Here is a 22,489-nt window from a genome sequence, read left to right as displayed (position 1 = left end):
GCAGCCCAATGTGAGGCTGAGGTGCTGGTGCTGTGCTGCAGAAGAAAGGATAACTCAAGTTGCCATTTTCTGACCACAAAGCTTAAAAGTATGAAGGTAGCAATTCCAGCAGAGTCTTTTTTCCAATTATTCTGGAAACAGTGGTAGCTTTAGAAGTAGAATTTAACGGATTTTTTGTCCACAGAAACACAATTTTGTCTAGATAGATAGAAAAGAACAAGAGCTTGACAGAAACTTTTCATATGTGAGCTGCTTCTGTACTCCGCTGGAAATTACAACTTTTCAAATAAAATATAAAAATAAAATCTGTCTGCAAAGAATACAGAAAAAGGTGAAGATGGAAAACCTGTAAGGCACATTTGCTAGCAGCCATTTTGCAGCCCAGCCTTTGAATGCTTTGCTTTCATTCTGAAAGGAACACAGGCATGTTCCCAAAGAAATGGCACCTGAAAGCAGCAATAATTTCCTTAATGCATAGCTGGTAAGAACTATAAAGTGGTACTAATACCTCTAAATGCAGCAGGGATCAGAAATCTTTATCCAGGACGCTATTGACAAAAGGTTTGCAGAGATGGTACTTGGAATTATTAATGAATATATGTTTCTCAGTATGGATGTTAATCGTGACCAAAGAGGGAGCTCAATAAATGAAAGAAAAGCAGAACTAGGCACTGCATTTAAAATCATGCAAGTAACTGGTAGAAATCAGACAATGTGCAGAGAGTTTTATTTACTGCAACAAAACATTTAATTTTTGAATCATTCCCTTCACCGCACTGCCAACCACGGCTGGGATTAGTGTAAGGCACCATGCCAGTTCACTAGCTCTCAGGAATATATGGCAAAAGTAATACAGAACAGTGCACCTGCTCAGCCAAGGCTGCAACATGCCCAAGTTTTACAAGCCCACTCAAACACAATCATAGTCCTGGCATCTGTGATATTGCTTAGTAAGCATCTCTGCTTGTTGCAAGCAACTCCACACCAAAGGGCAGTGCAGCGTGCAGAGCGTGCACGTAGGAGGTGGAGGGAAGAAGGAAAAGCTGTGAATTTTTGGCTTGGTGATCGCCTCTGTGCTGTATTCCTCACTGCAAAAACACATGCTGCATGGAGCAGTGCTGTGGGCACAGCAGTAACTCCTGCCATCCGCTGCTGTGAAGGATGGACTGCTGACCTCATGGGTTGCTGCTGCCAAAACACACAGTGCCTCTCGACACCTCCCCTGCTCACAGAATCCGTGCACTAAGCACCTTATGTGTCAAAAACCAGAGCTATAGAAAGAGACAAATAATACGTTTGTGCTTTGGGGTACTTACTTAAGCAGAGCTTTGTCCTTGTTAAGATGCTGGAAGAAGGAAGGCTCACAAATGAGCTGGCTTTCCTGACAAACTTGTTTACAGGATTTTCCAGGTTCAGCAATTTTCACTTGAAGGGCACTTAGTGGGGGCCACATCACTTGCCCATGACAGAAATCCTGCAGTGACAGACAACATTTCATTGTGATGAACCCAGTGTCTCATTAGCAATTTTCTCTATTAATCAAGTAAGCGATTATTATTCCAAACACTCATTTAGAGCTCACTGTGGTTGTACTAAAATCACGATGACAAAGAATAAAAAGAATTTTTTGGTGTGGGCGAATTACTACCTTTGCTAGTTGAAATGGGGTGGTATCATTATTCCCAAAGCAGTTTCTTTCCCACCTTTGATTAATCACAAGTATCTGAATCTCTCTTTATTTCCACATACCCAACCCATTTTGGCTCTGTGACTCCTGTTCCACCAGTTCCGTGCTTAGCAGAACTATTTTGGTAGCAGCACAAAGTCTAGGAGGAAGTTCCAGGGGTCAGCTACCCTGCGGGTGAGACGTATCTCTGTGGCAGGTAGTGAGCCATCTGGGCAGGATCAGGGGAAGTCACAGCAACGCTGAGGAAGTGAACTCAAAAAACTGATGATTTCTATAAGGCAACCAGGGTTCAGAGAGTCTGTTTGTTCTCCTTGATTGAGCTGACAGTCAAAGTGCTCTGCGACAATGAAAGAAACTGGCCCTAATACATGCAGTCAAGTGTCATGTGCAGCAAGAGAGGGAAAGAAGAAATGGCATCCAAATACACCTGCTAGCAAAAAGAAAGTAAAAGTTTTTACAGTCTTGGCATTATACATGAAAAAAGTAAATAACATTCCATTATAGTTGGCCATTACTTCAGTATTTGGTAACTCTCATCAGACGGGCATCAGAAAGTTTGGGCCCACTCCACCACCATCATGGTTTGCCTTCTCCTGACAAAGCAAATATTTGTACTAACAGGTCTCAGACCGTGACCTAGGGCTTAGAAAGACAGAACTACTTCAAAATTTAATGAATGAAACCTCCAAATAACAATCAATTCTTTTTTTTTTTTTCTCCTCTGTTTAGATTTCCTCTGCTGAAGCTGGAAGCTTTTGTACCCGCAGCTTTAACCATAAATTTAATACCTAAATAATTTCTCAAACATCTGATAGCACATAGCAGAAGATCACAGTTAGACCTTATCTGTGTTTTATGACACTTATTCTGATAATCAGTTTCATATAATCACTGTAAACGAACTGCCAGTTTGTACAGCTGCTTTATTTGATATCATTTTGATGAACCAAAGTAGCAAGAGGCACGTGTACCTAATCATCTAAATGTGCCAGAGAAACAAAAGTGCTTCAGGCACAAATTGAGAAGAAACAAAAATTCAGAGAGCAAAAGTGATTTTTCATGAACTCCCATTGCGATTTAATTTTTTTTTTTACTCATATTTGTCATTAAAAGGTTGCATTAATTTTTTCGGGTTAGTGCATTCTATAACATAAAAAGAATAAACTTTCGTATTTGGAAAAAGTAATTTTAGTGGGTATTTTTGGCAGAATAATTTTACATAAGGCAGGTTAACAGTAGATGGTTTAAGGTATTTTTAAATGAGATTGTTTCATAAAGGTTGCTTTGTTATTTGGACTCAGGTGCTCTGCTTATTCTGAACTTTTATAAGTAAACACTTGATGCAGGAGGGAATTTATCTATTGTAAATATTGGATTGGATTCATAGTTTGTGAGGGCAGAAGGTAAAGCTATTCAAAGACAAGGTAATGTTTTGTGAGTCTTCACCATTTGCTGGAAACTTCAGCTTGTAATATGTCTTAGTGAGAAATATTTCTCCAAATCTAGGCCAACACCAGCCTCTATTTCTGCTCCATAGCCTGGTGGGAAGGCTTCCTCAGCGCTGCTGCCCTCACAGATACCAGCACACAGAGCTGTGCCGTCACTGGCTGGTTTACCTATCAACTGGGCAACCTAAGTTTGGTAACTTCGGCCCAGTCTATCTTGTCACACAATCCCACACACACACACATAGCATTAAAATAAATAAAAGATGCTATTTAAAACCAAAGGTTAAAGTTCAGCACAGTCTGTGATTATACACGTTCTACCTATAATCATAATTTCAAGGTGAGGTGGACTTAGCCCGTATAACAAGCTGCTGCTGTCCCTGCTCTTCCCTCCAGCTGAATGCCCTCATCCTATTCTTTTTGCCAGCTTTGGTGCTCAGCTGGGTCATATTAGTTTGCTCATTCAGTAGAGAGCAACCACAAGTATTTTCTGCTGGGTTCCCAAGTACTCCTCAGCTGGACCACACTTCTCCAGGTCAGCGTGCCTGCTCAGTCAGCCCTGCTTGGCTCATCCAATTGCTCTGAGTTTGCAGCAGGGAATCCTGCAGCTGCTTTGGGAGCTGCTGCAGTTCCCTGGCTGACAGCAATGCTGATCTGAGCAGTCCTACCCTTGGGTTTGCATCCTGTGCTGCCCTAGCAGAGCTGACACAGTCATCTGTGGAGCCTCGGAGCCAATAGAACCAAGGGACCTGCTGAGCTGCTGGTTGGACCAGGAAGAAGGAAGAGCCTGGAGTGAGTGAAAGCTGGATCAATCTGGCTAAACCAAGTACTGCAAAGTGACAACCACAGCTCTCAGCAGCTCTCATTCCACACCCTAAAGACCTTCAGTTCAGCTGCTGGATCTGAAGATGCAGGGAACCCATTATGCCTTTGTGAGAATACTGTCCTGGCCCTGACCCAAGTGGGGAATTACAAACAATTCTTTGAAATCTGACAGTTTCATTGTCCCATAGGGTGACCTACATGTTTCTATACCTGGCTTTTTCACATTCAAAAATTACCACGTAGACCACACACACTTATGCTTACCACACCTTGCAATCTGTGAAAAAGACCAGCTTCTTGCATTCAAGGCCAGGCTGAATGAGGCCCTAATCAGGCAACCTAATCTAGTGCCTATTCTATGATATATCCATTCCTGTTCAGAGCTTCTGTCTTCTCTGTTCTACCTGTGTCCAACCGCAAGCTCTTTAAAACAAGGTCTTCACCTCTATTTTTGCTTCACCTGACACGTCAGGCACAGTGCCAGGTAAATGCAGGTAATAACAATATGGAGCACCCTGACGGCTGTGAAGCAATAACAGCTTTTCACAATTAGTCAAGCAATGAGCAACACAATAATGCTGTATTTAGTTCTGAGGAGGTGTGATAAAGGCAAGGTCTTAACCCTGGGGAAGGCGTAGAGGGCAAAGAAACAGCTTAGCATCTTTGGGGCAATCTCTAAATTGACTCTTTCTTCCATATATTGAGCTCCATACCTTCCTTATTGACAAAACCTCTCATTTACAGCTAACTCAGAAGAATCAAGAGAAGCAGAGAGACTTTTACCAGGCTATGATGCCAGTGTAGCAGCAAAAAGCATATTGTGTTTGTTGGCAGGAAGTTGGAAGAGCTATGTTTTTTTAACTAAACTTTTGATCTGAAGCCATGTTATTCTTTATTACTATCTGTAATACTGTCATATTTCAGAAATACAGGTACAGGAGCCCATCCAGTATTTCTGAAAGAAATTCCAGAAGTTAATTGGCTTAACAGAGATACAGGTTATTCTTATCACTCTTCTGCAGTAGGCAGAACAAAAAGTAAGATGTTGGCCTTTGCAGCAGATCTGGCATTAGGCAGAAGTCCAAGCACACATTCAGTTTCTAGAAATCAGGATCCGTCCAGTTTATTATTCCAACTCAATACCTTTTGCTGATCTCAGCATGCAATAATGCAGAAGTCCTTTAAGTTACAGGTTCCCAAACCAATTGAATATTTGAAAAAACTTCCAAGAGGTTTTAGCCTAAGTGTAGTTCTACTGCAAAAGCATCTCTGCATTTATGTGATTCTTTGTGGTCCAAAGGTTTTTTTGTATGTGTACATACTGAGAATGTCAGCTATAAAAGAAGTCGCATTCATGCTGAAAAATTACTTTGCTTTTCTACTTCGTCAGTCAGCAGAATAAGGTTCTTCATATAGATATCTGTCTATAGACACATATATATAATAGTTTTAAAAAAAACTCCTTTAGCTCCTGAAACACAAACAAGTATATCCACTTTTGCAAAGATATATGGTAAATCAGGCATTCACAGATGAACCAGAAAAGCAGAGTGAATATTCTGGTAGTCAGCACTTTGCCTTCACTGCTCGACCGCCTCTGCATGCACAAAAATCTCACTGGTACAGTATCACGTGGGAGCTTCACAAGCCAATGCACAGCTATCCATGTTTGCATCCAGGTGAACCCCATGGGAAGCTCATCTGAGCAAGCAATTGTCTACCAAACGTTGCACACTGTTTCCACCTCAACAGCAACATTAGGAGGCTGTAGAATTGAAAAAGTCCCCCCTTCCCAGTGTAAACCAAAAGATTCACCCACAATAAAAGCTCATACCTGTCTTTCAATAAATGCATTCATCCTCTGAAGCATTCCCTCGCAGGTAAATTCATAGGGCAAATAAGGGTCAATCTGTTGAAACATAGTGCATTGGGTTAGATGTGTTTTTGTTCAAATGAGCATTGCAGTGTGCTGTGGTAGCTGCTTGTATTCCAAATACTATATAATAGAAGCAAATACACTCATTAACAAATCTCAATTTGACAAAGTCATCAATAGTTTAATTTTTTCTCCTTTGCAATGGCTATAAAAGTTGCTCAATGATCACCTTTAAGGATTTGCCAAATACTAGAATTTCAAGGCTTATTGCAAAGTAAGAGATACAAAGCTAGCCCGAGACCCTGCTGGATGTTAGTTTCAGTCCTGGAATTGAAGTGAAAAACAAAGCATTGAGACAAAAAAGGATGTGATACTTTCCAAAACATCTTCAGTTTTTCCCCCCTTTATTTTCTTCATAAAGAAAACAGAATGCCACTCCATAAGTGTCCAGGCATTTCAGGGTTAGTTATGTTAAGGCTATTGCATCAGTCAAAAGAGTTAAGCTGATACTGGACAGCCCGCAATGCTCTATGAACAACAAGGAAGCCTCAGTGAATGCACAACACATACATGGCTTTATGATTTACGATGAATTTGTATAGAAATGTGAGTTTCATCTCACATTTATTTCATTCAGGCAAGATCCTGACTTACACAGTCAGGGTAATCATGACTAAATCATGATTATCAGATACAACAGGGATAGAATGACAGTATTTTCCCCCAGTAACCTATGAAGTGCAACACCCTAATTAAACTAACATTATGAGGCAGTCTACTCACGTACCATGATATACTCTCAAGTATTGATATCAAATTGAGAGTACGTTTCTCACCTTTTGATTCAAAATTGATTTCACAGCCTTCTCCACTTCAGAAAGATCATTGATGTCTACAGTCCAAACATGGGGCTTCCCAATGTAAACTTCAGCATAGGGATGCTGAGATGTTAGCTGCAAGGAAAAAATGGCATTGTTAAAAATGACAGCGTTAGGATTGCTTTCCCCCTCACTCTCTTCACCAGGTTTGGTGAATAAAATACACTAGTAGAATGCAAGAACTCAGCTAGAACTGAACAGTCAATTTCATTCCTTCTGAGCTATCTTTCAGATTCTCCATGTTTAAATTCAGAGGGTGAATCGAGTAGGGAAAATGAACATCTGATAAGAATGCAGCTCATGAGCAACATTTGTACACTTCCACTTGTGGCTTTGCTTCTCACAATATCTAACATTGCAGAATAGTTGCTGCTTACATTAATTCCTCTTCGTGCGACCCAGTCTGCCCTCTGTGCTGGGCACAGCTCCTTCACTGAGCAGTGCCAGCTGTCACAGCTTGCCACTGCTGCCAGGCCTGGTTGGACCCATGTGACTGGCTGCCAGAGCTGGCACCCTTGCCCCATCTCTCCAAATTTCAAACAGTTTCAAGCTTCTATGAGCAGAAGTGTATAGAAGATCATTTCTATAACTCAGGATGAATTACGACTGCTATTTCTGTTGCTACTGTTACTACAAGCATCATTTGACATCAAGGAGAGTGTCAAATGATACTCTCCTTGTTAACTGCTATTTTGCTCAACCCTTGGTCAGAAAGCAATTTCAATAAATATTCCAGTAGATAACCAAAAAAAGGGATCCCAGAGATGGCTTGTAAGATTCCTCAGCTAGCAGGATGGCACTGCAAGTGAATTTTGTGACAGCTTTCACCATCCTTGCTCTCTTTCTCACCTAAACACAAGGAACTAACTGGAGCTACTCAACTGCCTGAGTTCCTAGGACACTTCTGTTTGAACTTTACGCTGCAGAAGCTGCATTTCTATTGCTTTCAGTTCCAACAAAAAACTCTTCCACTGTGCCTTTAAAAATATGGGCATAGGCAGTCCTTCAAATTCTACAAAGCCTTAGGAGTCAGGCGCTAGACCACTCTTCCTCTACCATCTCAGTAGGCAGAGAACAACGTTACAGCCAGGCCAGGTTCGGAAGATGAACAACTGTACTTCCTAGGCTAGTAACTGCTTGAGTATTGAGAATAACCAACAACGTGTTCTTACTGCAGCAGACATTCTGCACCTGTACTTACAAAAAATTAAAACTATTTCTAATACTGAAATGCTTTAATTAGCTGAGGCTTGATATGTTAGGTACTCATCTGGCCATGAGCCAGCAGTGTGCCCTCGTGGCCAAAAAGGCCAATGGCATTCTGGGGTGCATTAAGAAGAGCGTGTCCAGCAGGTCAAGGGAGGTGATCCTCCCCCTCTACTCTGCCCTGGTAAGGCCTCATCTGGAGTACTGTGTCCAGTTCTGGGCTCCCCAGTACAAAAAGACAGGGATCTCTTGGAAAGAGTCCAGCGGAGGGCCACAAAGATGGTGAAGAGCCTGGAGCATCTCCCCTATGAAGAAAGGCTAAGTGAACTGGGTCTGTTTAGCCTTGAGAAAAGACGACTGAGAGGGGACCTGATCCAGGTTTATAAATATCTGAGGTGTGGCGGCCATAGCGGTGAGGCCAGTCTCTTTTCAGTGGTACGTGGAGACAGGACGAGGGGAAACGGACATAAGCTGCAGCACAGGAAGTTTCGCATGAATGTGCGTAAGAACTTCTTCACGGTGAGGGTGACGGAGCACTGGAACAGGCTGCCCAGGGAGGTTGTGGAGTCTCCTTCTCTGGAGATATTCAAGTCTCACCTGGACGCCTACCTGTACGACCTGGTGTAGGGAACCTGCCTTGGCAGGGGGGTTGGTCTCGATGATCTCTAGAGGTCCCTTCCAGCCCCTACAATTCTGTGATTCTGTGATTCTGTGATCTAGCTATAATTAAGACTTATTAGAATACTTCTAAGTAGATTTGAAATTAATTTCTAATTTGAAGTCCTTTTGCTCCCTAAAAGCAGAAAATTATTTCTGTGGGGAAAGAAACCACACTCATCAAACACATTTCAACTAGACTTACTTAGCATACAGTGTTTTCTTTTCCTTTTTTTTTTTTTTGCAAGGAAGGGTAATGGAGAGGAGCTCTCGATACAAATACTGGTACCAAAGAAGCTGCTGGAAGGTGAATTTCTCTGTTGTTTTTTTTTTTTCTTTCCTGTTTCTCTTACCTGGTAGAGTGGAAGCAGGTAACTGCCCATCCCAGATCCAGTGCAAACAAACTCTACTTAGAATGCGTGATTGGTCAGTGGATAATTAATTAATTTTCAGAATGACACAAATGTTTGTTGTTAATACTTGAAAAAACTGGTAGAGGGATGGAAGAACATTTTTAAACTCAAGAAATCAGCATCAAGATAAGTGGATCTAAATGCAGTTGTGGAAACCAGTTACAACAAAGGTTACTTTTATGATAGATCAACTGAGCACATGAATGGAGTAACATTTGTTAAGAACGTTCACTGTATTGTTTTGTACTGAAGCTGTCAGTAGGGATTATTTTTCTGTGCAGGTCAACTGCACAGTATTTCTGTTACAGCTGACAGATGTCAGCAGGATTTAGCAGAGCATTCCATGCACTAAAACTCCTACTAGAGGTAGGTGGGTCACAAGCAGCCTGACTAGTTTTAGTGTTTGGGCACAGAACAACTTTTAGAAGAGAGAGACAGGTGAGCAACTCAGAAGGAAAGCTCTGAGAGGTGCCAAGTCCTCTGGTTCAAATGGGTTTCTCTTCATTACTGTTATCTCCTTTGGTGGTAGCAATGCAAACTGTGGGAAGGGCTGAGGTATGATGAGCTGAAAGGTACCTACAGCCCTGGCACGCAAACTTATAATCAACTTCTGTTCATGGCTGTAAATAGGAAACTGTTCTTTGCCCCTCAGCATGCTGGCACTGCTCAGTACACAGTTTATAAAGCCAAAACACACCATCAGTTAGGAGATACTGCTGTGCAAGCTTCTCATCACCTAAGCATTCCTTCAGAATAGTATGTAAAGGAAATACCTATACACATCTATGAAGAAGTTATGGTCACAAGTAAAAGACTTGATATCAGAAAAGGCTACGTGACTACTAAATGCTTGCAGGTGTTGTAGGCTTGTGCCATAGCTGACTGGCTTGCTTAGCCTTGTTCTTCTCTTAACAGAGGCTAGACACTCTGGCTGTTTTGTAAGCTTGAGGTTTAGTTTTCCTCTTATCTCAAATAGTCAGTTCTCCAAATTCATTTTGTGTTCAACTGCAAATAGAGTTTGTTGTTAGCATTAATAGCAGTGCTCAACCGTGCTTGAATAGATTTTTTTCCAGAGAAAAAAATAAACATATATACAACAATCCTACAAAAGCTATTCTAAGAATTATGACATTTATTTAGTTCCTCTGAAGAACACAGTAATATGTTTCTTTCACTAAATAAAAATGCTTTCCAACAACACATCATGCACGACCTGTTCCAGGTCAGAACATCAGGTGTACAAATACAGTTTAGTTTATGGTTTGTGAATAAGAATTAGCAGAACATACACACAGGTACAAAGGTAAAGTTTAACAGTATGTGAATAAGGACTGCTAATCCCACTGATAATAACAAAAATGACAGTTGTACACCTTGCAATAAACTGTGAGCATTTATGCAACTTCTCCTATATTGTGTTACTAAAAAGAAATCCACAATCATTTTCAATAAAGAACCTATCAATAGTAACAAAGCTTACCTCTCGGAGTGTCGGCTTGCCTTTGAAAAATTCTGTGTTTTTGCTACTTTTTGGTGGATTAAATCTTAAATTCAGAAAAGCACATCCATTAGCAATAGCCTCTAAAGGAGCAGGCCCTTCATAGGGAAATCCAAGACCAACAAACAGCTGAAAAGCAGAAAAGAAGGTCTGTCTTAATGTTTGTTCTTTACAGAAATTGAAAGCTAAGGCCTAACACAAACAATCACACACTCAGAATATACAAGCCTACAAAAAACAACATTAAGAATAAAATGTGATTCAGCAGCTCACTCCCTCATACCCAAGCAGTAATGGAATGTCCTGTCAAACACATTTAACAATAATCTTCTGTAATGAACTAAGATGGCTTTTCATGCAGCTGAGGGAACAACAGACTCCTTCAATTTTTTTTTTTTTTTTTGGTAGGGGGGGAAAAATCATTTGGTGATTGATTGATACTCAAATGAAACTCCTGGGCTGCCTTGCAGGTACAAGTTTTATTGCAGTAACCACACCGAACAGCCACAGTACTGTTTTCCCTCTCTCCCGTATCAGCTAACTTGCTGGTTTTGCCAACACGATCCTGGCAAGCTGGTTGAGTCTAATTAAAACGGTAGGTGGCAGCAAACATCAACTGAAGACACTCACTAGTCAGCAGAGGTTTGCAAAGGATTAAGTGGATTCAACGCCCCAAGGTACACTGCAGGAGGTAAACTGCATCACAAAGCTATTCCCTACAGTCAGCTCACACAAAACTATTCTTATTGCCAGCTGAGATGACAGGTGCTCTAGAAAAAGCAGCGTTTTTCCTCAATGTGAAGAAACCTAGTATTTTGTCAGAGTTACATAGCATTTATTTGTATCTTGATCCCTTTCTTGACCTAGCATAATTCCTGAATTAAATAATTCTATTTGAAAGTATAATGGCAGAATGAAAAGCTCTGATGATAACAGCAACGTCTCAGCAATGCCTGACAACCCTATATACATACATATGTGTTTATATAGCTACTAATTTTTTCAGAATGAAAGGGAATCTTTGTAACTGTTAGAATATTGGAATTCATGTATTAGAGTTGTGATCAGAACCATGCATTCAAGGAATTCCAATGATACTATTCTACTTTGTTTTCTGCAGCATGGAAATGAATGCTAGTAACACAAGATTCACAACTGATGGCCCATTCTAGGAGCTAACCTTACCTCAATACACAGACCTGCAGTCAGTAGCGCTGTGCACAGGCATTGCAGCATTGACACTCTCTGACCCATGACAAGAGCATTTTTCTAGGTTGGCCATCCAAAAAGAAGGTTAACCTTCTCACCTTGTTTGAGAACATACAATTTTCACAGCACGGAGCTGAATGTTGGTTCTTCAGTTTTCAATTTTCAGGTTAAAAAAAGTAATCCACTTGCACAACGCTTCTCAGCTATCTTGGTGAGAAATCTTACAGGAAATGCTCTGGTAGCTGATAAAAAAAGATCTGAACAACTATTTCCACCAAAGCTAGATTATTTAAATTTGGGTTTTATATGTGGCATAAGATATATCAACTTACAGTTGAAAAAAAAGAAAAAAGGAAAAAGAAAACATACTAAATTTCACATCAAAAGAGGTTTAATTTAAAGGAAGGAAATCTTTTGAAAATAATAAATTAGATGTGAAACTATTTCATACAATCTGCATGCAGGATGTTTGTTTTTTTGTAAAACTACTCCTTAGCTTAGGCAAAAAAACAGCTGAGAACCAGCAATTAAAACCATCTGAAGCATCAATTCTCCTATGATCCTGTGTTTGCCTATTATGTAGAGAATGCAGGTTTGTTTGTTTCATTTTTCACTTTTTTAATAAGCTGCTGCTGTGCACTGTTGAACAGTTTTGTGTCTGACTGGTCCGTTTACTTACGAGTAAGCTCCATGGGGAAAGAAACATGTTTTTATGTTTTGACAGCACAGAGCACACAGTCAAAACTTAATCTATAATAAATAGCCTACCACCTGTTTCACATCAATTTTCAAGCCTTACTTCTAAGCAGTGGCATACCTTTGAAGAAATAAAGGAAGATGTTCCTTATGGCTAGAATGGTGGATAGGTGTGCATTGCCTGCTGCCCCTGGGCCTCACAATGCAGCCCAGCTCATTCCTGCTTGCAGCCCTCAGCTCCTCCTTCCAGCCTCCCTAATTCTTCCAGCACTCTCCCTCACATCATCTTCATTACCTCAGCTGAGATCCCCAAAGAGAATCTACACCCTGCTGTTGGAAACTGGCCTTACTGAAGTTCCTTGCTTAGTATGAGATAAAGACTGTGTGGAAGAGAAGGCTCTCACCCACAAAACAACAGAGATTTAGGACAGACTATATTTCTACATGTTTGTAACATAAAACAACACTGCTGCCTCCACACAAGGCTCCTGACCATGGCTCTTTTCCCACACGCTGGGCCTGTGCAGACCCAACTGCTTCACCCTGTGGCTGCAGCTCCATAATGAAAAGCTTCACATTTGAGTGTGTTGGCAGCATGACTGTAGGCACACACCCAGAAAGGCTGGCCTTGATCTTGACTTGCTAGCTGGAGCAAAACTGCTATGCAAAGTAGAATTCCCTTATCCGTCACTGGTAAGTTAGTGCTTGAAAGATTTCATTCTGTATGTGAGCATTTTTCTCAACTTCAAAATGTTTTTGAAAGCCACACCGTTATTATTCACGCAGTTCTTTAAGTGGGCACATGCCACAGTAGGCGGTGTGTGCTTATACCATATGTAATGAGATGATTGCCAGGAGGAGTTTACAGTATAAAAGTATATCTACAGGAAATAACAGCAAGATAAATACAGATGTAAAATGATTATCAGCATCATTTTTCTTTTGTTTCCTGTTTTTAAACCACTTCCTTGTTTGCAAGGTCTGGTACCCATGTGCACCTGCAGGTCTGCACAAATCAAAGATGGAGATTCAGATCTGCAATCTCACTTGCACAACTTAAACAAATACACAGGTGTTGAAACCTTTGCAAGATTACTTTGGTTTATCATAAGGTAGGCTCTTCAGAAACCTCTTCTGTCTTTGCAGTGAAATGAACTGCTACAGAATTTCAGGCTCTTGAGCAGGTCAGTGAGCATCACGGCACCCAAAACACCACTTTTCTGATCGTAATGTCAGCATTTCTGTCACGGTGCAGTAGCTAAATGGGGACTTCTCTGGCATGATATCTGACATGACAAGTACCTTGCAACCGCTGCCATGAAAAGCAAATTTAAAATTATGCATTGTTTGAAATCAGTGACTTTCAGTTAACGCTAAGCAATTTACCCATGGAATTTACACTGACATATTGGGCCGTTATTAAAATGAGTACTTGAACAAATAATCTAAATTATAGCCCTAAGTATAAAACAAGGGTTGAATATTTTAACTGTATAATCCTCAACAGTGGAACAGAAATATTTCATATTTCAGAGACTAAGTGCTGCAGTTCCACGAACAGGGGTGTTTCTCTTTTCCTCTTCCCTTCCTAGCATCGGTGCACTTCATCTCATTGACTCTTTTGGGCTGGTAGTTTATTGTTGCTTTTGTGTGCCTTTTTACTGGACTATTTTGTATATACTCTTCTGAACTATGGAAAGAGAAGTACAGCAAAGTCTTTAGTTTACTATCTCAATACATTTTTCTCATTAATATAAAATGCCGTCTGAAAACGTTTTTGCTTTTGTGATTGAAATATCTTCACAACAGATTCGCTTTTTAAATGCCTGTTGAGGTGTTTTTTGATGAGTCTGGAAGTGAAACATACATTACTTCATAAAAGGCAATATCAAAAAAGGTCGAAGTTCATTTTCCTATTTATGCTTATCACAGAATCACAGAATGGCCAGGGTTGGAAGGGACCTCAAGGATCATGAATCTCAACCCCCCTGCCACAGGCAGGGCATCAACCTCCCCATTTAATACCAGACCAGGCTGCCCAGGGCCCCATCCAAACCTGGCCTTGAACACCTCCAGGGATGGGGCATCCACAACCTCTCTGGGCAGCTGTTCCAGCACCTCATCGCTCTCTCTGTAAAGAACTTCCTCCTGACATCTAACCTAAATCTCCCCTCCCTCAACTTAAAACCATTTCTGCTTGTCCTGCAGTTATCAACCCTTTCAAAGAGTTGATTCCCCTTCTGTTTGCAGGCTCCCTTTAGGTACTGAAAGGCTGCAATGAGGTCACCCCGCAGCCTTCTTTTCTCCAGGCTGAACAAGCCCAGCTCCCTCAGCCTGTCTTCATAGGGGAGGTGCACTACTTTCATTAATCGCCATTCCAAAAGCATAAATGACCGTTTAGTAGAAGAATTTGGATTCCCTCAAAAATTTGCAAGGACAGGGAGTACAAAGTTGCATCTGAAACTTTCTCAAAAGGAGGGGTATTTCTCAAAATCTCAGTGCTGGTTCTCCCAGGACAGCCTGGTGCCAGCCCAGCTGTGAGCAGGAGAGTTGGCATGGAGGCTGCATCTTGCCTCAGCATCTGCTCTGATGTGCTGAACTGCTCCATATCTTCTCAGGAATTGCTGCATCTCTGCAGCTTGTCATACACCACACAGCTGAACTAGCCAAAATGGATGTTGAATAGCACCTCTTGCTTGAGAAGCACACTTATGCTGAAATGCATTGCTTTGTGATGTACTCCAGGAGAAAATGGCAATTGCATGCTTCTGAGAATAACTGTGTCCTACACCAACTACCAAATATGAACTAAAACCTTGTCTGAGCTGTTACCTTTGGAATTTTCTGTTTAAAGGCAAAGTAAAGTGGTGGAAAGTAAGCTGACAGGTGTGGGTCACTTCAGTTGGGTGACTTGTTGAAGTATTATTTAGCCCTAACTTTCTAAAACTAGATCATTCGTAAATTTCGTAAACTGACCTGACAAAAACGTGCTACTACAATGTTGAAATCATATACGATGAAAGAATCTTTGCCCTTGGATCTTCAAGTGTATGTTTAGAAAGAGAAATCAAAAAGTTTCTGGAAGCTTAAAGGGAAAGTTTGTTGCTTAGAGACAGTGAGCAGCAGGCTAGATAGCTCAAATGAGTTCTGCATGCACACATGTTGCCGCCAGTGAGGTACAGCTCCTGTTGTTCATGGATTTTTAGCACACTGATTGTTCAGTGACAAAAAGCCTTAACTAAATTCATTATGGGGCCTGGTCACGTTGCCTGGCAATTAAAGTGATTATGATTAAAAAGTGTCCTTGGACATCACTGGATGCATGTGCACACTCACAGGAAGCTTCTCAGGGCACAATGCTCCCTTTCAAGCCAGCTTGATTTCTGTGAAAACCCCGCACTGACGCTAGCAATTCAATGCCACGAACTATTGATATAAACATGATGAATTCACAAATGTAGCAGATGGCCAATGGAGACAGGTGAGTGGTGCTTTATACTAAGCTACGTTAAAACGTTGTCTCAAGAGAGATCAGAATGAGAAACTGTGAATGTACAGGCAACAAGAAGACTTAGATCAAGAGTGTAGATTAACACTAAGAATCAACCATATGCTAAAGCAGAAAAGCCATGGAACCTATGAGATGCTAAACATCAGTTAGCAAAAACTAAAATAAAGTCCCATATAAAAAATCAAACAAACAGCTCTGACTGAAAAAGTGCAATTCAACTAAATGATAATTCTCAGTTTCCACTTTCAGTATCAGGATGCTGCTGTTTTTATCTTGACTAGATATATTGGAACAAGAATTATACAGGGGTAATAACCAAAATTAATGGTGCAGTAAGACATATTTCATTTCATTATCAGAACTACACTGCACTCTGATTTGTCTGACAATAAAACAAAATAAGTATTAGGAGAATTGGATGGACTCCTAACTGCTTATTATCAGGCCAAAGGTTTGTTAGCCTGGTTACATCTTTTAATTTTTCTGAACCACAGCAGTGTTTCTTGGCCATCTGATAAAAAGAATGCAGTACATTTTGAAAGGATTTTCCTCAGTGTTAGGGGAAAAACAAACCAACAATGCACAACAGCATAGCAAATCAAGTGCCTGTAGGACTCTGAAAAGAGTATAGATTGAATCCACACTTCTCACAGAAATTCAGTTTATGAGAAATAAACAGTTTGCTGTTTATTTCTCATAAACCTTGCCACCACAAGCTAGTATCCTCCATTGGATCTCACTAGTCAAAGTATGGAGTAAAACTAGACTTGCTACTTCCGATCATAAAACCCTGTGCTTAACTGTAAAACACACATTAACTTGAATTTGTCCTAAATTATATCTTATATTGCATCTTAGCATATACCAAATATAACCACTAACTGGAGAAGCTATCCAGTTAATAATAAAAATAACATTTTTAGTATAATACATCTAAGTCAGCTAATAATGATGAAGACTTACTCAAACATAACTTGTACTATGAACTAATGCTTTTTTTTTTTTTTAATTAATTATAAGGACACCAGTAATTCTGCAGGAAACTCATTAATTTAGTTTATTATTCCACTCAATAGAATGTATTTGCTTTTGCACAAGAAGTGATTGTTTGTGCTTGGAGTTATTACGATGTCAAAATTCCACCCACATTAGTAATGTAGTTAATACAGTGATTTCATACTCCACGAGGGTGAAAGCTGTGTAATCTCAGTATTATCTGTGATGAATGTAAATGTTGACTTTTTAATCTGCAACATTATGTGTATCTGTATGTATGAAGTACAAACACCCAGAGGTTGCCTTTAAAAAGTCATAATTTGCCAACAACTGTCACGCAGAGATGTCAAATTACCATCATTTCCCCCAGCATTCAAAAGGAGTTCTCTATTGCTATGTGGGAAGACTGGAAAATGCTTTCTCTTTTCTTTTTTAATATTCTTCTGTGGAAGTGCACAGCAAGAAACCATCAACAGTGGAGATTAAGTTCTACGTATTTTGCTAACTTTAAACACACAACCCCATTTATTTCACCAACCGAAAGTTAAACATTCTATTTAAATGTAATATACTAAGCATCTTAGTGATGTAAAATGTTCCACAAGGATTATGGGAATGGCAATGAAAATCCAACAAAGCATTCCAATTGCAGGGACAAAAGCTTATTTATTTAAATGTATACACTGTCCCTTATCTTGACCTCCCTTGACTAAGATGCTACAGGCAAAGTACACCACAAAAAGCATACTTTTCTGCTCTCTCTCGTCTCTGCACAATTGGAGCAGAGGGAAGAAAATGAATGGAGAATGAGGGCTTGCCTTTATTCTTTTCCTCCCTACAGAATGGGGTCACTTCATGTTAAAGTCATTGGTAGGGCAGAGCAAACATTCCTGTTGTACAGCTTTCATATAATGCTTAACTTTCACATTATGGATCTAAAACAAAGCATTCTCTCAGCTGATAATCTCTTTGAGCTGAATACAACATTTAGGAAAATGAAACACGAATTTAGCCACGTTTTTCAAGCTCCTTGTTAAATGTCTCCCCTAGATTGTCCCAATTTTCTAGTAATAGCTGTCAATCCAAAAAACACGGGCACAGTCACAAACGTGTTATTAGCATATGGAAGAAAATTAAATCTCTTTTTCATTGGATCATTTATATTTCCAGTACTTTAAAATTAGGAGCACAGTTGTAGGAGGTGAAATGCATGTACTTCAGATACAGTCTCTTTACCTATTTTTGCTATTTCTCCTTGACAAACTTACCTTGGTTTCTCTCAGTAAAAATTGCAGATCCCGCCCACTGAGTATACCATGGTTTTTTACATAGCCAGGAATATAAATCGTGCTTGTCCCATGAACAGTTCCATGGACTTCCATATAGGTGTGAATGACATCCAGATAAGCCTTCTTGTCCTGTAATAGCAACAATAAAATATGTTCAGGCTTTACACATTTCAAGCAGAGATCAAGATCAGATACCAAAACAACAGAAAGGGAAGAAGTTTATCATTCTCACATTTTCTTGCATGATTCCTCACACGGTCACTCTTACATTTTCTATGTGACTCATATAATATCCAATCTTTCATTAAATTTTTAGTTTTCTTTTTTATTAGTTTAAATAAAAAAAAAGCAGCTTTAATATTTGTAATATATGTAATAAATAAATAAATACCAAGGTTCCATTAATTTCTAACTGGATAAAACATAGGTCACCAGGTATCTGTATACTCAGCACTGCCTAAACAGTACTTGTCTTCAAATTGTGAAAACAAAAACAGTAACAATCCCCAAACAAGAAAAACTATAAATGACCTCACTGTGAAATATCAAATTGTCAATCTGATTTTCTTGGAGATGTAACAAAGTAATTGTTCACCTTCTTTGTGAAGAAAAGCTCGAATCTCACCTTATAAGCTACAATCCTGCCAAATGATACACACTCGTATCTAAATACGTAGTACCTGAGTCTCATGACATATCTGCAAATATTCCAATTACCTGAAGTTTAAAAAGCACTTTGGAAAACACCCAGAATAAACGGATTTATACTGTCGCGTTAAACAAAATAAAAAGCCCACAAGAAAACAGTATACCATCCTAATTTGCAAACAAGAATTACTTTTAATTTTCAGTGCCATATGTTTTTTGAGTTTTAAAGACTACTAGTATTCCAAAAGCAATTAGCTAAAGACTGCATTTACAGCCAGTATGCAGCAGAGATCAGAGACTTCCCTCAATATTTGCACATAGTCTTAGTAATAACTCTAAAATTAGGCAACAAGTTTCTTAACTTCTTGGCAGTAAGACAGTGTTTAAGAACTCTACTTCAAATCACTACTTTTGTCATGTAAATTCTGTACCCCATTCTTCACAGCCCTGTGTGATAGCTGGCGACAATTTTACCAAAGTTCATTCAAAGGGCAAGTTAACTGGGAGAAACCTGTCTTTTTAATTCTTGGAGAAGCAATAAGGCATCAAGCCTGGATGAATGAACATCAATACTTCCTAGAACATCCTTCCTAAATGAACTGTTAATATACATTCAAATGCACAGGTTATTTAATGTCACGTAATGACCGGCTTCTTGCTTTTGCTACCTCTGCTGCAAGGACTGTATTTGATGAAGTGAACTGCCTGTCTGATCACTGAATCACTCTGTTCTGGTAGGTCGGCCAAGATTGCACCATTCAATGTCCTGTGTTAAGCATTATGTAGAATAGGCAACAAATGGAGACAAAGGGTTGCTGTTACTGTTAATTAATATAAGGCATTTAAAAAAAAAATAAGCTTTTTGCTTCTATTTCAAATCTGAAAAGATGTTCCTCCCATTATTAGTAAAATAAAGTAACATAATTAGAAACTTAGAGAAGCTCATACATTTTCTTAAAAGAAAATCAATTCCAAAACTTTGCATTCTTTCTTACACCTCAAGTCTTGGCTATTTTTGGAGTCAGAGAAGGTAAATCTTTCATCTGAACTAGCTCTGCTGCCACCTTATTCTTACCCATTATCTCATTTTCAAAGACTAACATAAAATGGACCGATACAATTGTCCCATTTTCATCTCCTGCTTGTATATGATGACAATAAAAATCTAGAGGGTTTCTGAGAAACACCCGTGATGTCCATTACAAATTTTGCTGGAAACATTCTTTGATACATATAATGGACATTGAACTCATCCTAAAAATATTTTCCAAATCACATGTTAATAACAAACTGAATATTCCTACTGTGTTTATGTGCCATCTTCTATCTAAATTCCAGCAAATGCTTGCTAGAAAACGAGGAATGCAGGGTTAAAGAAGGACACATAAGATGAAAAGAGTAGGCTTCCATGCTGTATTTACAGTTGCGCTTTTTGGGGAGTAGGGAAGGTCTTAAATGACAAGAATATTATAAACACTTAAAACAATGGATTAGAAAATAAGAGAGCATAAGTATAGCCTTTAGAAATACAAGGACTGCAATTAAATAAATAAATGTGATGTGCAAACAAAGTAAGAGCATTCCTTTCATTGTTAAACCACTTCCTGAGTTTGTTTGCTTGAGTGTGGATTTAGATTTTCTTTAATCTTAAAAAAATAGAAGTAAGCTCCTGATTTTTACTTTACTTAAAGGTAATTCAAAGAGGATCAAAGAAATGCAGAGATCATGATCATAGGCTGCTGGCTAGCAAAGCAATATCAGACTGCTCTTCACAGTCTGGGTCAAGCTGCATTATTCACTATATTCATTCTTCACAGTGCAAAACTTAAGAGCTTGAAAGATTATCACATCAAAATAGAGCAAATTATTTCTCCTCAGAATCAAAATGGAAGGGTAGAGGTAACAAACAGTCACACAAGCTCTTTCTGAAGCAAGTTTTTAGCAGCTAAAATAAACTTGCCATTCAAGAAAAGCGTATTTGTTGATCACTGAGTGAAGAACTGTCATTACCGTACATCAGTTATTTCCACCTACCTTCAAAGGCACTGTAAGGCCTTTCTCATCAAAGAAATCAAATGACAACAGGCTGATAAACCTTTCCATAAGAAAATGCTGGCAGCAAGGTACAGCATGAAGGGCTGAAATTTTACGTTTGGTGCATCAAAATGTAAAAGCATAAATGCAACAAAAGTACATGGCAGAAACATGATGCATGAAAAACTAAACTCTGCTTTTTTCTTGTCATGATAAAGGACACCCACATGTTACTTCGCGATACACTTTGTCAGTGTAAAGTTTTCATACAATTTTGCAATTTTAGACCATTTGAGCAACCCCACAGAACATCAGAAATTCAGCAAGGAACAAAATGCACATGCACAGAACTGCAGGTTTATTACATTACACAAATCTTGATTCAGAGTCCCAAACCAGATGAAGGGGTTGAAAGTTCAAACTGTAAAACAGGCATATAACCAGTCCCCTCTTCAAACAATGAAACAAGTCAGAACACAATTATTTTTACACAAGTTGAGTAACGTAATACAGAGAAGTAAGAATTACTGGAACAGTTCTTTGTGCATTTCCTAAGTGCATACTGTTAAGTCTCAAGGTTCAAACACCAGAGTACTTATTTGCTAAAAGTCCAAGGTCAGCCAAAACCCAGTGGTATGTTCACAGTGCATAACAGAGCCTTATGCAAGCATAAGATGCTTAAGAAGCTTTGAAAAAAATCTTCATTTTTGCACAAGATCAAGATTAGACCATGCTTAGAAGATAGGTCTTAAGAGATCTCAAAAACTGGTCAAGGGATGCTTTATCAGTAGGCAAGTAATCAGATAATTCCCTGGGTTGAAAAAAATCTGGAAGGAGAGAGAATATGTTAAGGAAGTATTATAAAACCTTGCAGTGCTTTTGTGTTCCCTGAATGCCTGTTTATGAACCACTTGTTAGGCACTCACCTCAAATACCTGTACAAAACATACATTGGCATATAGATACATAGATAGCATTTGTTTGCATACATATAGATATATAGATACATATTTGCACAAGGAATCAATAAAGCATCTCAATAAAGACCAGTATTTATCTATGTAACTGATCATTTCCTCCATTTATTCCATAAAAATTTTTAAAAATTACATCAGTATTTTTATCAGTGAGATTTTTAGAAGATTTGCCAGTTTCATTGTTATCTAGTGGTTATAAATGCCTAAACAAAGAATTTCCTGCTCTTTGAATTGCAATTTCCAGAATTAACAATGTGAAGTACCTGTGCACTATAAGCACTGAAGCAGGAAAGTACAGGGATACAAGAGAAATTAGCAAGTGAGACCACAGGAAGAAAAAGTTGTTGTGTTGGTTTTTTAACATCATAACTAGACAATGATGTTAACTGATACTGCAACACCTGACTAGTTTATAGGGCAGCTGCAGAGGTCTGAAAAAAAGTGAAGCTGATCACTGACTAAAATGCCTGGTTTATTTCAGGTTGCTAAGAGGCATAAAGGACAGTGCTCTTGGTGCCCGGTGGCAGCAGCAAAGGCAAGCTTTAATTGATAGATAAGCTCACAGTGCTGCTGCAAATTTGAAGGACAAGAAAAAACACTATGAGGTAAGTTTGTGAGTGCACTGAGCAGGTGAGAGAGAA

General features: G+C 39.2%; 1 protein-coding gene across 2 annotated transcripts in view; it reads right to left on the bottom strand.

The window, feature by feature from the left end:
- The window catches only part of MGAT5 (alpha-1,6-mannosylglycoprotein 6-beta-N-acetylglucosaminyltransferase), a 72,834-nt gene that overhangs the window by 7,092 nt on the left and 43,253 nt on the right, over positions 1-22,489 (bottom strand). For both annotated transcript variants that reach the window (XM_003207726.4, XM_010714060.3), the window contains exons 11-15: positions 18,169-18,318; positions 10,471-10,617; positions 6,673-6,789; positions 5,795-5,869; positions 1,317-1,474 (exon numbers count right to left, since the gene is read on the bottom strand). In XM_003207726.4, coding sequence (XP_003207774.1) covers positions 1,317-1,474; positions 5,795-5,869; positions 6,673-6,789; positions 10,471-10,617; positions 18,169-18,318 — 647 coding nt within the window. The remainder of the gene's footprint in view (positions 1-1,316; positions 1,475-5,794; positions 5,870-6,672; positions 6,790-10,470; positions 10,618-18,168; positions 18,319-22,489) is intronic.

The sequence above is a fragment of the Meleagris gallopavo genome, chromosome 7 (assembly GCF_000146605.3).
Source record: "Meleagris gallopavo isolate NT-WF06-2002-E0010 breed Aviagen turkey brand Nicholas breeding stock chromosome 7, Turkey_5.1, whole genome shotgun sequence".
In the NCBI taxonomy this organism is placed as follows: domain Eukaryota; kingdom Metazoa; phylum Chordata; class Aves; order Galliformes; family Phasianidae; genus Meleagris; species Meleagris gallopavo.
Note: the sequence above shows the minus strand (reverse complement) of the source record. Positions and strands in the feature narration are given on the sequence as shown.